Here is a 15,072-nt window from a genome sequence, read left to right as displayed (position 1 = left end):
AAAATTCATCCGATCCGGTTGAAATTTGGTACGTGGTTTTAGTATATGGTTTCTAATAAATACGCCAAAATTGGTCCATATCGGTCCATTATTATATATAGCCCCCATATAAACCGATCCCCAGATAAGGTTTGGGGACCCTCTAAGAGAGGCAAGTTTCATCCGATCCGGCTGAAATTTGGTACATGGTATCAGTATATTGTCTTTAACAACTATGCAAAAATTGATCCATATCGGTCCATAATTATATATAGCCCCCATATAAACCGATCCACAGATTAGGTTTGCGGACCCTCTAAGAGAGGCAAATTTCATCTGATCCGGCTGAAATTTGGTACATGGTTTTGGTATATTGTCTCTAACAACCATGCAAGAATTGGTCCATATCGGTCCATAATTATATATAGCCCCCAAATAAACCATTCTCCAGATTTGATCTTCGGAGTCTCTTGGAGAAACACAATTCATCCGATCCGGTTGAAATTTGGTACGTGGTGTTAGTATATGGTCTCTAACAAACACGATATGGACACGAATTGGTCCATATCTGTCCATAATTATTTATAGCCCCTATATAAACCGTTCTCCAGATTTGATCTCCGGAGTCTCTTGGAGAAGCAAAATTCAACCGATCCGTTTGTAATTTGCAACGTGTTAGTATGTGGCCGCTAATAACCAATGCCAAATTTGGTCCATATCGGTCTATAGTTATATATAGCCGATCCCCAATTACACAAAAATTTGTCCATATCGGTTCATAATCATGGTTGCCACTCGCCAAAAATAATCTATCACAATTTTATTTCTATAGAAAATTTTGTCAAAATTTTATTTCTATAGAAAAAATAAAATTTTGACAAAATTTTCAATAAAATTAAAATTTTGACAACATTTTCTATAGAAACTTGTATCAAAATTTTATTTCTATACAAAATTTTGTCAAACTTAATTATATACGTATTTAATCGGCCTTTTTTAGTTTAATATATACTACGTATGGACTACCTTGCAATTTAGAAGACGTTGTTAGGAAGTTTTAAGATACCTTGTCATCGGCAAGTGTTGCCGGAACCCAAGTAATTCGATTGTGGATGACAGTCTTCAATAGAAGTTTCTACGTAATCCATGGTGGAGGGTACATAAGCTTCGACCTGGCCGAATTTACGGCCGTATATACTTGTTACATCTAGAGAGTTTGTAGAAGTATAAAGAATTTCCTCCAAATTGGTTCAGATTTATACATATTTATATGGGAATATAAAGCTTCCAACCTATTTGAGCGTTCAACATATTTGAAGGAGTTTAGATCTAAAATTTTCTTTAAGAGAAAGTAAAACCGAATTTATATTAAACGATTTAACCATTATATTTAATCTGTTTTATTTGCTGTTAAAGAAAAATTTTTAGCGTCAAAAGAAAACTTTGCATGTCTAAAATTTCGTTCTTCAGAAAAAAACTCTTCTTTCAGTGCACTATGGGCGGAAATCGCAAAACAGCGGTGAATGCGTAGCACCGAAAAATAAAATAAATAAAAACACAAGGGATTTAGTTTTTCTTTTCAATAATGTTTCAATAAAACGTAATTTTATTGAATTTTTTGGGAGATTAATTTACCTTTTTACAAAACAATCGTTGGACGGACGTAATCCAGAAACGAATAATAACAAAAGTTAGACGCCGCAAGACGGTAATGGCGCGACTCGTTAGAAAAATGTAACGAATTGTGCTGAAAGCACAGAGCTGCATCCAGAGCTTAGGGTACATTTCCTAACGAGGGGGAAATTGTCATTTTACAAGATTTTAAGTCCCCATCTAACGAATAAATTTTGACCTTACGAATTTGAACTTAAACATTCCGCCCGCCTTGCAACATCCAGCTATGTTGTAATTGAAATTCATTAATACATAGACATTACATACAATATTTTAATATCAAAATAAATATAAAATGCGATGTCAGTTTCATTTTCAAATTGAGCAATTTTTTTTTTTTTATTAGTTCATGTATTCATCTTTTCCAACTTCATTCTTTCTTAACTAAATGCTCGTAGAGCCGTTGACCCGGAGGGTCTGCAGTGTCTGGGTTATTGGCCAGGATGACCTACGACACATGTTCATGGTTGACACTGCCCTGAAATCACCCAGCCGAATATCGTCAGCTGCGCCAAGGGGAATCCCGGACTCGAAAACATTTGAGGCTTAATAACCCTTGCGTATACGTCGGGCCCCAGGACCAACCCCACCCCGGAAGGGCGATAAAACACTGGATCGGCCAGCTGGAGACATTCAAACTGCTCTCGTATGGAGTCTGGAGCCGACGCCGATGGGGTGACCACACGGGATAAATCTGTCACCCGGGCGGAAAAAATCAATTTATTTTCCGCGTTGTGCCGGGATACGACGATCAGCGGACAAAAGGCGTTCTGCGCTGTCATTGCCGAAGTAAGCCGTAAGCTTTGGGCAAGACTACTGCATATCATACTGTACCCCGCACATGGGTCGAGGACAGCTCGGACGGGAATTCGACGACCGGACAAGACGAGTATCAACACAATAGTGGGACCAAGCGTAACAGTTGGTTGCAAAACTAACAACGGACTAAATATGGGGGTAGCATTTGTAATGCAGTACGCGGACGAATTAACGGACGGACTTGAATTTGACTTTCTCTTAGACAAATCGGACGATGGAGCGGAAGGACGTTGTTGCTGGTCGAAGGAGTGCAGAAGCGTATGGTGGCTCTCTCCGCATTCGCGACACCTTTCGCGACTATTGCAGGTCGACCGCATGTGTGACCTGCCCAGACAGTTGGAGCACACCCGATGAAGAACTACGGTGCGCAGCCTTTGCTCCAACCGCATTTTCAAGAACCTGCGGCACGACCGTAGATTATGCTTCCGCCTGCATAACACACAATTGTTCAAATGAAGCTTTGGGCTCGAGTCCGAATTTCTTTGGGCAGTCCCCGTAGGGGAAGACGAAGATTCTGCTGCCTTAGTTGCAGATACTTCAGCTGGAGCCGTATCAGCCCCCGACGGAGGGACAACTTTTTGTGTCGGTACTACCTCTTGTGAAGAGGCGACGACTGGGGTCATCCCGACGTCAGGGACCTGCTCGATTGCTGGTAACGGCTCGCGAAGAACCGGTGCAACATCACTTTCTATAATCTCTCTTTCCTCATCGGACATCGGGACGTCATCTTCGTAGTCAGGGAGAGTCTTAACAATTTCCCTCATATTTTCCATTGTACTGCGAAAAGAAAGATGACGCTTACTATATGAACGATCGAAAACTATTCGGTCAGTATGACCAATTTTACCACCGGTCGTCTTACAACACCGTTTGCCGTTCTCACGTCTGCAACTCTAACGCGACCGTCAGATCCTGGGTGGACGTCATCCACACGACCTAATTTCCACGATGTAGGAGGTAATTGCTCATCACGAATTACTACCAAGTCCCCTACTTCGATATCACGCTGCGGAAATTTCCATTTATATCTTTTCTGTAAGCATTTCAAATATTCCTCTTTCCACCGTAAGCAGAACTGTTGCGACAGCGCCTTCATTTTCCTGAATCGATGTACCAAATGAAGTGGGGATTCCTCCTCTAACTGTTCAGGAGGCGCCAGGATCGGAGATCCTACCAAAAAATGGCCAGGCGTAAGTGCCACCAACTCTTGAGAACTTTCACTCATCGGGCACAACGGCCTAGAATTTAAACAAGCCTCAATTCTCGAAAGAACAGTCGAAAACTCTTCAAATGTATATTTGAATCCAGATGCATGTTTCCTAAAATGCGTCTTGAAGCTTTTGACAGCAGCTTCCCAGAGACCACCCATATGTGGCGCCCCGGCAGGGATAAACTGCCAGGAAAGCTGCTGAAACTGGTATGCGGAACACACCTTATCACGTCCCTCCTTAAGAACACTTCTCAATTCTTTTTCCACTTCGCGTGAAGCGCCTACAAAATTTATACCATTATCCGAAAAAATGGTCTTGGGACAACCACGCCGAGATATAAATCTGTGAAAGGCAGCCAGAAATGTTGTCGTAGACAAGTCCGATGTGGCTTCCAAGTGTATGGCCTTCGTCGAAAAGCATACAAAAACGCAAACATAACCCTTTGTTATCTTACATGCGCGCCCTATAAATGACTTAATTTCGAAAGGCCCCGCAAAATCAACGCCAGTCGTAGTAAACGGTCTGGTAAGCACAGTTCTCTCCGGTGGGAGAGCCGCCATGATCTGCGTACAAGACTTCTTCCTATCCAACAGACACCGTTTACACCGGTTAATAGTCGATCTAATCAAAGATGTTAAACGAGGAATCCAATACTCTATCCGAATAAGACGTAGAACCAACTGGTTCCCTCCGTGAATAGATATGTCGTGAACATATTTCACCAGTAACCTAGCGAATCTACTATTATACGGCACTATAATTGGATGTCGCTCACTATACGAAAGGGTAGGACACCTACTCAAACGACCATTCAACCTCATAACCCCCTCCTCATCCAGGAATGGATTCAATGACAACAACGAACTCCTGGAACCTAACGGTTTCTTTTCCATCAAACAACCGTACTCATCTGGATAATGAGCCCTTTGAGAAAGAACAGCTAGACGTAATCTCACTGCCTTTAATTCAGTTGCCGTCAACGTCGTGTCGTGATACACATTTCGACTAGCATGTGAATAATGGGTCCTTTGATAAAACCTAAATATATACGCGATGACTCGTAGAGCCCTATCTAACGAAGAAAATCTCTCTAAAATGTCCTCATAGTTCGTAAAAAACGATGCGTGAGTCTTGACCGCCCGTACCTCAACGTCAGTCTCAAGAGGGGTCAAATCACTAATATCCCACTGAGAACTAGCTGAGCACAGCCACTCTGGTCCATGCCACCAAAGCGTTGAAACTGCCAACTCTGCAGGCGACACTCCGCGACTTCCCAAGTCGGCCGGATTGTCCTCAGAACGAACATGGTACCAATTCTGTCCCCCAGTATTCTCCTGAATCCTACATACGCGATTCGCAACGAAAGTAGACCACGTAGATGGCGTCTTTCGAAGCCAAGAGCGGACGATCGTAGAATCCGTCCAACAATAAACACGTCGAAATTCAATATCTAACTCCCTGGCTATAGACTTGTAAAGTTCTGAGGCCAAAACTGCCCCACAAAGCTCCAAACGTGGCAAAGATATAGATTTGATGGGGGCTACCTTAGTCTTACAAGATAGCAAATGGGTGAAGATTTGTCCCTGCGGCGTAACCACACGAACATATACTACCCCCGCGTATGCTTTTTCCGAGGCGTCGGAAAAAACATGTAATTCTACCTCACAGTCTGTGGAGTAATTGACCCATCGAGGAATACGAACGTGATTCACATCCTGATAGGTCTCGACAAACTTTCGCCATTGTCGCTCAGTTTGTAACGGAAGAGACTCTTCCCATCCTATCTTATCCAACCAAACCTGTTGCATAATTATCTTCGCCACTATAATAACTGGCCCCAGCCAGCCAACAGGGTCAAATAGCCTAGGTATAGCCGATAAAACCTCTCTCTTCGTAAACCGAGATTTTTGCTCAATCGGTTTCATCTCAAAATAAAACAAGTCTAACTGCGCATTCCACCTAATGCCCAACGGTTTCGAACTACTGGCATCAACAAATGCCAGTAATTTGGCGTCAACCAAATGGTCAACCGGAAGCGATTCCAAAATGGCTAGCTCATTAGAAGTCCACTTCCTCAGTTCGTACTTTGCCGATGATAATACCCTAATCAATTGATCCCTAGATTCAACAGCAGTATCCGCGTCATGATACCCTGTCAAAACATCATCCACGTACATGCACCTTCGTAGAATATGTGCCGCGTGGGGATATTCATCTTCGGAGTCATCGGCCAATTGCAATAACGTCCGTATGGCTAAATAGGGAGCACAATTCACTCCAAATGTCACGGTCTGCAGCTCATAGTCTTGTACATCTTTTTGTGGGGAGTCCCTAAAGGCAATTCGCTGCAGAGAAGTATGGGCCGAATTTACCCTAATTTGGCGGTACATCTGTGTGATGTCACAATTAAAAACGTATTTGAAAAATCTCCACCTCAAAATCAAATACACCAATTCCAATTGTAATGTGGGTCCCACATAAAGAATGTCGTTCAGACTTTTACCATTTGAGGTCTTATGCGAAGCATTAAAGACAACTCGAAGTTTGGACGTCAATTTGTCCGGATTGATTACCGGGTGGTGAGGCAAGTAACACAAAGTTTGGTCTGAAGGAGAAGTCGACGACACTGGTCTCATATGTTGCAAGTCCAAATACTCTTTAATCACCCCGTCATAAATTAATTTTGTTTCAGGCTTTCGTAACAGCGAAGCCTCACCACGAATAAACTGCTTCAAACAACTTGTCCGCGAATGTCCAAGCAAGACTTGTCCCTGTAATTCGGGTTTTATCGGAAGAGTCACTACGTATCTTCCATCGGAATCCCTATATGTGGTATTCTTAAAATTTTCCTCACAAAATTTATCTGCGGGAGAACAAATTGCCCGTCTTGGTAAGTCCTCTAATTCCCAAAACCGAAGAAGAGTCTTGTCAAGACCATCTTCCTCCATAAATTCTACAGTCGTTGAAAAAACTGTCACACTGGAAGTGGGAATTGAACCAGTAATGAGCCAACCGAAGACTGTCTGTTGAGCAATCAACGAACCTAAAATACCGGAGCGAACCCCCTGTAATATAATTCTGGGATACACGTCTGCCCCCAACAATAAATCAACCGGACGGCTATCGAACAGATTAGGATCCGCCAAACGTAAGCCAGGCAAACGCGACATATAATTCCGACTCACTTGGAAAGACGGTAAATTCCCAGAAATCTTAGGCAGGACCAACGCAGTCGCCTCTACCAAGACCGACTCATCTATTGGTGACCCTATACTCAGAGGGCAAATACCGCGAGAAGTTATCGAAACCGATTGATTCACGCCTGATATCGCAGACGTCGCACTCGTTATCGAAATCCTAAGCAACTTTTGCATTTTTTCGGTAATAAAGGAGGCTTCCGATGCTGGGTCAATAAGAGCCCGAGCTGGGTACGTCATACCCTGATGAACGATGTTCACCATAGCCGTCCCTAATAGTACCGACCTGTTCTGGGAAACATGAAACACTTGCCTGGCCGAAGTACCAGACACGATTCCAGACGAAGTGGAAGGCTGCGGGTCAATCAAACCGCTAGAATACGTAGAACGAGCGGCCGAAACCATCGAAGACGTAGTCGCCACATTCGTAGAATGGGAAGAATCGCGATGAAGCAAAGTATGATGCCTTCCTTGACACTTCTCACAACTGCGAGATGTAGCACAGTTGTTAACGTCATGTCTACGAGATAGACAATTGAAACAACAGCGGTACCGTTTCACAGCAGTCAACCGATCATTCACAGAAAGATTCCTAAATTTCGGACAAACACGAAGATGATGGTTTTGTCGTGGACAAAGAACACATATCTTATCTACGGAATCTCTAGAAGAATGAGAAGTGTATTGCGAATTACGCGACCTAGATGGCGAAGATTTCGGAACTGCATTCGTAAAATGTGTTCGTAGTTTCCTGCCATCAGTTTTCTTCGAAGCATCGATACCCTTCAAATCGCGGAGACACGTGAGTGTCTGAATCCTTTCCGTAAGAAAACGATCCATGTCCACCCAAGACGACAACGCAGACTTATCACTTATACCATGTTCCCACAAAGTAACACTAATCTTCGGTAGACGTTGCACACACAAAAATATCAAAATCGGATCCCAATCGTTCGTAGGAACATTATTCACAGCCATCGCCGAAATACATGCGTTTATACCACGCTGCAAGTTCTTCAACCCAGAACTTGTCTCGATGTCTAAGACCGGAAGGTCAAAAAGAAGCTTCAACTGATTGCTGACTAAAATTCTCAAGTTGTCATAAGTTTCCTTTAACGTCCTCCAAGCTAACTCGAAACTCCTATCAGTGAGAGGAAATCTTCTTACAACTTCACGGGCGTCGCCACTAGTCTTTTTCAGCAAATGACACAAGCGCTCAATATCACTCAGACGGGAATTTTTTACATAAACAGCAGTAAACAAATCCCTAAATGTTGGCCAAGACTGAAAGTCACCATCGAAAACCTCAATATCGCATGGTGGTAAAGCCAAACTATGGACCGCACCATGGTCAACACCTAACAAAAGAGAATTTCCCGATATATCCACATTACCAGAACGAGCAGAAATATCCGCCACATCGGCCTGCCGTATAGGAGTTGACGCCCTATGAACGGCTTTTAGACCGTCTATTTTCCTCTCGATAGAGGAAACAATACGAATATAGGCATCATAAGTTGCCTCATACTTGCCGTCAGCAGATTCTACCTTTCCCTTATCTGAATCTTCCTGAAGATCGTCTAAACACTCCTCATACCTCTCTTTCACTTTCTCCCAGAGTGGTTTCGCCTCTTCGACCTGAGCCCTTAGAGAATAAACATCCAAATTCTCCTCCTTCAAAGAGCTAACCCGTGTCCCAAACTTCACAACCGCATCAGCGGCTCTAATGAATCGCGCGAATGTATTAACTGGCATATTGAAAATAATTTAGCGTCACAAAAATTCACAAAAACTCGTAAAGTATGTGAACACGCACTTATCGACAGCGAAAACTAGCCGAAAAATCAATAAATTTGCACAAAATGCCCAAAAATGCAAAAACAAAAATTTACAAAATTTTTCTTTCAGTGTATCAAATTCTCACACTGCACCGAAATTACCACAAAATTTCTTGAAGTGTAAACAATTGTTCGTAAAACAACCACTTCAAAACATAAAATCAAAAATTTCAAACAATTTGTAAACTATTGGACTATTTTTCTCTCAGTGTAGAGACAATTAATTTTCGTTCAGTGTACCGAATCACAAAATATTTTTCCCCGTGTACAAAAAATAGGCAAATTATTGAAGTTGAATTCAAAAAAATCTCAAAATTCTACCAAAATTTTCAAACTATTTCTCTCAGTGTAAGAATGAATTTACGAAAATTACGCTCAGTGTACCGAAGAATACTGACTGCCGCCAATTTGTATCAAAACTTCACACACGAAAACCAAATAATCAAAAAAATTCAACAACTTATAAGAAATTATAAAAAATGTCTGTAAGACCACATGTAGGGTGTACGGACTGTAAAATACACCTCTACACTTCCACGACAGATAATCTCCCCAAAAAAAATTAAAAATCACAAATAATAAAAAATATAGAAATAAAAATATATATACGTAATATATACGATAAAATAAAAATTATACGATCGTACCGGACCGCCTGTAGGGTGCACAGTGACCAAAACGATAATTTTTACTAATGCGCGTAACGCTAATGGGTCATACAACACGATAACCCAAAAAACTCAATTTCAAAAATTTTTATAATATTCTTCAAAATATTTACAACTCGCGGCCCCGTGAGGGTTAACAAATAAACCAAAGAAACACAGCTCAAAAAAAATATGTATGTATATACGTGTGTGTATCACTGATCATACGTAGGTATGTAATTCAAACGTTGACTGCAGTGACGATTGATGTTTGTTTACAATAGTAATACGACCAACAGAGCCTTTGGAGTCTGCGTGTATTTTGTTATTGTTTTATTTACTTCAAGTTAAAGGCAACGTAATTGCAAATAATGTTTTGAAGTAAATAAGCAATTGTCAACGTTTAAATTCACCACACAACACCAATATATACAATAGATTTTTTCACTTTTTATTTTGACTATTCTTTCACTTGACTATCTTTTAGCAAAACGAAATTAAACAAACGAAAGAAACGTACGTATGTATGTAGCAACGAATGTGTGTTTTTGAAATGCAATTTGCCGTCGGCAAAACGAAATAATTGAATCAATGTTGTAAAACGACCGCGGTTTAAATTTAAAACACTCGCGATTTGCTCAATTATTTAATTTAATAAAACACTGACATACGCACCTGTGTGTTGATAAATAATTATTTAAATAAATTTTCAATATAAATCCTTCACAAATATGGCTGCAAAGTGGCTGCTTTTTGTTGTTGCTTCACAATGATGAGCACTTTCCTTTGGAAAAGAAAAAGAAAACCCTTTATTAATTGCTGTAAGCAAGTATCCGGCTCGATTGGACCAATGAATGCGTAGCACCGAAAAATAAAATAAATAAAAACACAAGGGATTTAGTTTTTCTTTTCAATAATGTTTCAATAAAACGTAATTTTATTGAATTTTTTGGGAGATTAATTTACCTTTTTACAAAACAATCGTTGGACGGACGTAATCCAGAAACGAATAATAACAAAAGTTAGACGCCGCAAGACGGTAATGGCGCGACTCGTTAGAAAAATGTAACGAATTGTGCTGAAAGCACAGAGCTGCATCCAGAGCTTAGGGTACATTTCCTAACGAGGGGGAAATTGTCATTTTACAAGATTTTAAGTCCCCATCTAACGAATAAATTTTGACCTTACGAATATGAACTTAAACAAGCGGCAAAAAGTCAAATTTTCAAAATGAAAAATTACTGGATATTCCAATTGAAATTACTATAGAACATCTTGGATAGTAAAAATCGAAAGTTAATTTAAAACTTGGCAACCCTGTTCGGGAGAAAAAGGCTGCCAATGTTTACCAAAATTTATGCCAGTTGCGTTTAATCAAGGCGAACAAAAATTGACAAATTTCGAGCTTAATTTTATTCGCAATAAAAGTGAATAAAGAAAACTTTTAAATGCAGATTCTAAGAGGAGGTTAAGTAGTTCAAAATGTTGTAAAGACTTTACAAAATATTTTTGTTTTTGAACTTGAATTTATGGATTCAAAACTGCGGTTTATATGTGAAAATTGTAACACATACGTATATTTGGGAGGAATAGATCTAGAAATGTTAACGATTGTTAATGAAAATTTTTGCTTAATATTGTTCGTGAGGAAGTATACTTTTACGTGCTGTAAAGTTTGTCTGCCCAAACTTGCCCATACTAAAATAAATATAAGGGTTTCAGAGTCAAATTTGGGAAAATCGGGCGATACATATATATGGTAGCTATATCTAAATCTGAAACGAATTTGATGAAATTTTGCACACTTTAAGGGTACTATAAAAAATTACTTTGTGTTAAATTTGAAGACAATCGGGTGGTAAATAAGCGCAGTATGGTCTAATTTGTCGAAATCGGGCGATACATATATATGGGGGCTATATGTAACTTTGATCCATTTTTTTCCAAATTCAACCGTGTTTTTCCTTTGACCAAGAAAACATGTTGTACCAAATTTTATCAAAATCGGTTAATAATCGAAACCGGAATCCTGCGACAACAAACACAGAGGGACGGAATTAGAGTTAGATACCGAAAAATGTGATTTTGATGGTTAATATTTTTTATACCCTCCACCATAGGATGGGGGTATATTAACTTTGTCATTCCGTTTGTAACACATCGAAATATTGCTCTAAGACCCCATAAAGTATATATATTCTGGGTCGTGGTGAAATTCTGAGTCGATCTAAGCATGTCCGTCCGTCCGTCCGTCTGTCCGTCTGTCCATCCGTCCGTCTGTCCGTCTGTCCGGCTGTCCGTCCGTCTGTGGAAATCACGCTAACTTCCGAACGAAACAAGCTATCGACTTGAAACTTGGCACAAGTAGTTGTTATTGATGTAGGTCGGATGGTATTGAAAATGGGTCATATCGGACCACGTTTACGTATAGCCCCCATATAAACCGATCCCCAAATTTGGCTTGGGGAGCCTCCCGGCGCAGCAAAATTCATCCGATCCGGTTGAAATTTGGTACGAGGTCTTAGTATACGGTCTCTAACAACCATGCAAAAATTGGTCCATATCGGTCCATAATTATATATAGCCCCCATATAAACCGATCCCCAGATTTGACCTCCGGAGCCTCTTGGAGGGGCAAAATTCATCCGATCCGATTGATATTTGGTACCTGATGTTAGTATATGGTCTCTAACAACCGTGCAAAAATTGGTCCATATCGGTCCATAATTATATATAGCCCCCATATAAACCGATCCCCAGATTTGACCTCCGGAGACTTTTGGAGGGGCAAAATTCATCCGATCCGGTTGAAATTTGGTACCTGATGTTAGTATACGGCCTCTAACAACCATGCAAAAATTGGTCCATATCGGTCCATAATTATATATAGCTCCCACATAAACCGATCCCCAGATTTGACCACCGGAGCCTCTTGGAGGAGCAAAATTCATCCGATCCGGTTGAAATTTGGTACCTGATGTTAGTTTACGGCCTCTCATAACTATGCACAAATTGGTCCATATCGGTCCATAATTATATATAGCCCCCATATAAACCGATCCCCAGATTTGAACTCCGGAGCCTCTTGGAAGAGCAAAATTCATCCGATCCAGTTGAAATTTGGTACATGGTGTTAGTATATGGTCTCTAACAACCATGCAAAAATTGGTCCATATCGGTCCATAATTATATATAGTTCCCATATAAACCGTCCCCAGATTTGACGTCCGGAACCTCTTGGAGGAGCAAAAGTCATCCGATACGGTTGAAATTTGGTACATTTTGTCAATATATGGCCTCTAACAGCCATGTAAAAGTTGGTCTTTAGTTATATATAGCCGATGACTTATTACACAAAAATTGGTCCATATCGCCAAAAATAATCTACCAAAACTTTATTTCCATAGAAAATTTTGTCAAATTTTATTAATATAGAAAGTTTTGTCAAAATTTCATTTCTATAGAAAGTTTTGTCAAAAGTTTATTTCTATACAAATGTTTGTCAAAATTTTATTTCCATAGAAAATTTTGTCAAAATTTTATTTCTATAGAAAATCTTGTAATCTACCTAAACTTTATTTCCATAGAAAATTTTGTCAAATTTTATTGCTATAGAAAGTTTTGTTAAAATTTCATTTCTACAGAAAGTTTTGTCAAAAGTTTATTTCTATAGAAATGTTTGTCAAAATTTTATTTCTATAGAAAATTTTGTAAAAAATTTATTTCTGTAGAAAATTTTGTCAACATTTTATTTCTATACAAAATTTTGTCAAAATTTTATTTCTATACAATATTTTGTCAACATTTTATTTCTATAGAAATTTTTGTCAAAATTGTGTTGCTATAGAAAATTTTGTCAACATTTTACTTCCATAGAAAATTTTGTTAACATTTTATTTCTATAGAAAATTTTGTCAAGTTTTTATTTCTATAGAAAATTTTGTCAAATTTTTATTTCTATAGAAAATTTTGTCAAAATTTTATTTCTATAGAAAATTTTGTCAAGGTTTCATTTCTATAGAAAATTTTGTCAAAATTTTATTTCTATAGAAAATTTTGTCGAACTAGATTATATACGTATTTAATCGGCCTTTTTTTGTTTAATATATACCCCGTATGGGCTAACTTACAATTTAGAAGACAGTGTTAAAAAGTTTTACGATACCTTTCCATCGGCAAGTGTTATCGCAACCCAAGTAATTCGATTGTGGATGACAGCATTTAGTAGAAGTTCCTACGCAATCCATGGTGGAGGGTACATAAGATTCGGCCTGGCCGAACTTACGGCCGTATATACTTGTTTAATTTTAATTAATAAAATTAATTTAATAAAATGACAATTGGTTTGTTCTATTTACATGAAGTTCTGAGGATAAGGCACTTTCTTAATAAGGAAAATAAGCAAATATAAATTAAACTCCATCTAAGAGTATATTCTATAGTATTCCAAGTGGAATTACAATTTCGACCCCTCTATAGTAACGCACCTGGAATAAGGAGGATATACTCCCTTTTTGTTGGTAACATTTGATTTTGATAAGATATATCGATATACCATGTTTGGCGATACTAGATTGATTGTAAATAATTTTTGCCGCAAATTTTCAATTTCCGCCCATAGTGCAGTATAGTGGTGAATTAGAATTTACTTACTTGTTTTCTTTAAGTTTGTTGTGTAGCTGAAATGGAAAAGTTAGCTTTCCTAATTTCTAGCATTGACGCTAATTAAAATAGGATTCAAAGCTTTCCTATAGAAAAATAAAAAAAAAAATATTGTGTGTTTTTATACAGCCAACACTTAGCCATCTGGCCCCAAATTCCATTTGTCAGATTGTCGTTATACTCAATATGTCTACATTTCGCATATTTTGTAGGATTTTTGTGTGTACTTTCGAGTATAAATTATTCCTGCATATGCCAAGTGAAGCGTTTTTCTTGGAAAATATTTGAAATTTTTTTACTCTCTTGATTATAGCACTTCCCTTTTTGGCGCAGAATAATATATGTTTGCGAAAGCAATCAAAGACCTCCATATGGAGTAAAGCAAAGGGCAGGAACATGATATGATATCACATGGGAAACAGAGAAGGAACAATAATAAACGGAAAATTAAAATGATGAATTTCTTATGGGTAAATATCAACAGAATTATATTTTGCGAAGGAAAAAGGATATAACGAAATCACGGGGGAATGACAAGCTTTTTGACAAAAGCCAGGCCAAGAGATGATACGAGTATAACATGATGATGCAGATGGTATTAAATCTTCGCTCTTTCAACTGCCTCCACTGACTTCTGTCATCACATTGTGGTCCCTAGGGTACAACTCTAACGAAATGCTTCTTCACAAGAACTTCTAAGAAGCCAAGACCCAAGAAACTGAGGGAATTTTTCTTTTTATCAAATTGAAATGGAGAAATATATATTGGGTAGCTCACATGTAATCTATAGAGGCATTAATTTTGATGTAGGGTGACATGAAGGCTTAAATTCAGTAGTCCATTTTTTTTTTGTTTTCGTAGGGGGACCTATCCTTTGACCCCTTTGAAAAATTCTCTGATTTACTTGAGGATTACATAGAACATGCCGTGATCTTATGAATTACCTGAATTGTTAATATTTGAACGAGGAAGGAGACCTCGTCCTAGGCCGACTTTTTGCAAATTAGAACAAAATTATCCGGTTTGATTGAAATGTTCATATAAG

The 15,072-nt window shown here is 38.9% G+C and overlaps 2 protein-coding genes across 2 annotated transcripts; both read right to left on the bottom strand.

The window, feature by feature from the left end:
• Window positions 1-1,626: 1,626 nt before the first annotated feature.
• On the bottom strand, window positions 1,627-10,243 carry LOC142240517 (uncharacterized). Its single transcript, XM_075312219.1, has 2 exons — window positions 10,041-10,243; window positions 1,627-3,249 (listed from the first exon to the last, which is right to left on the bottom strand). Exon 2 carries the CDS (start codon window positions 3,243-3,245, stop codon window positions 2,115-2,117), a length of 1,131 nt encoding a protein of 376 aa, XP_075168334.1. The 5' UTR covers window positions 3,246-3,249; window positions 10,041-10,243; the 3' UTR covers window positions 1,627-2,114.
• Window positions 3,293-8,635, bottom strand: LOC142239965 (uncharacterized). The gene has a single exon (XM_075311694.1). The coding sequence runs from the start codon at window positions 8,633-8,635 to the stop codon at window positions 3,293-3,295; it is 5,343 nt and encodes a 1,780-aa protein (XP_075167809.1).
• Window positions 10,244-15,072: the final 4,829 nt, after the last annotated feature.

Source organism: Haematobia irritans, chromosome 5 (genome assembly GCF_050003625.1).
Source record: "Haematobia irritans isolate KBUSLIRL chromosome 5, ASM5000362v1, whole genome shotgun sequence".
NCBI lineage: Eukaryota > Metazoa > Arthropoda > Insecta > Diptera > Muscidae > Haematobia > Haematobia irritans.
This window is presented reverse-complemented; position numbering and strand designations above follow the sequence as displayed.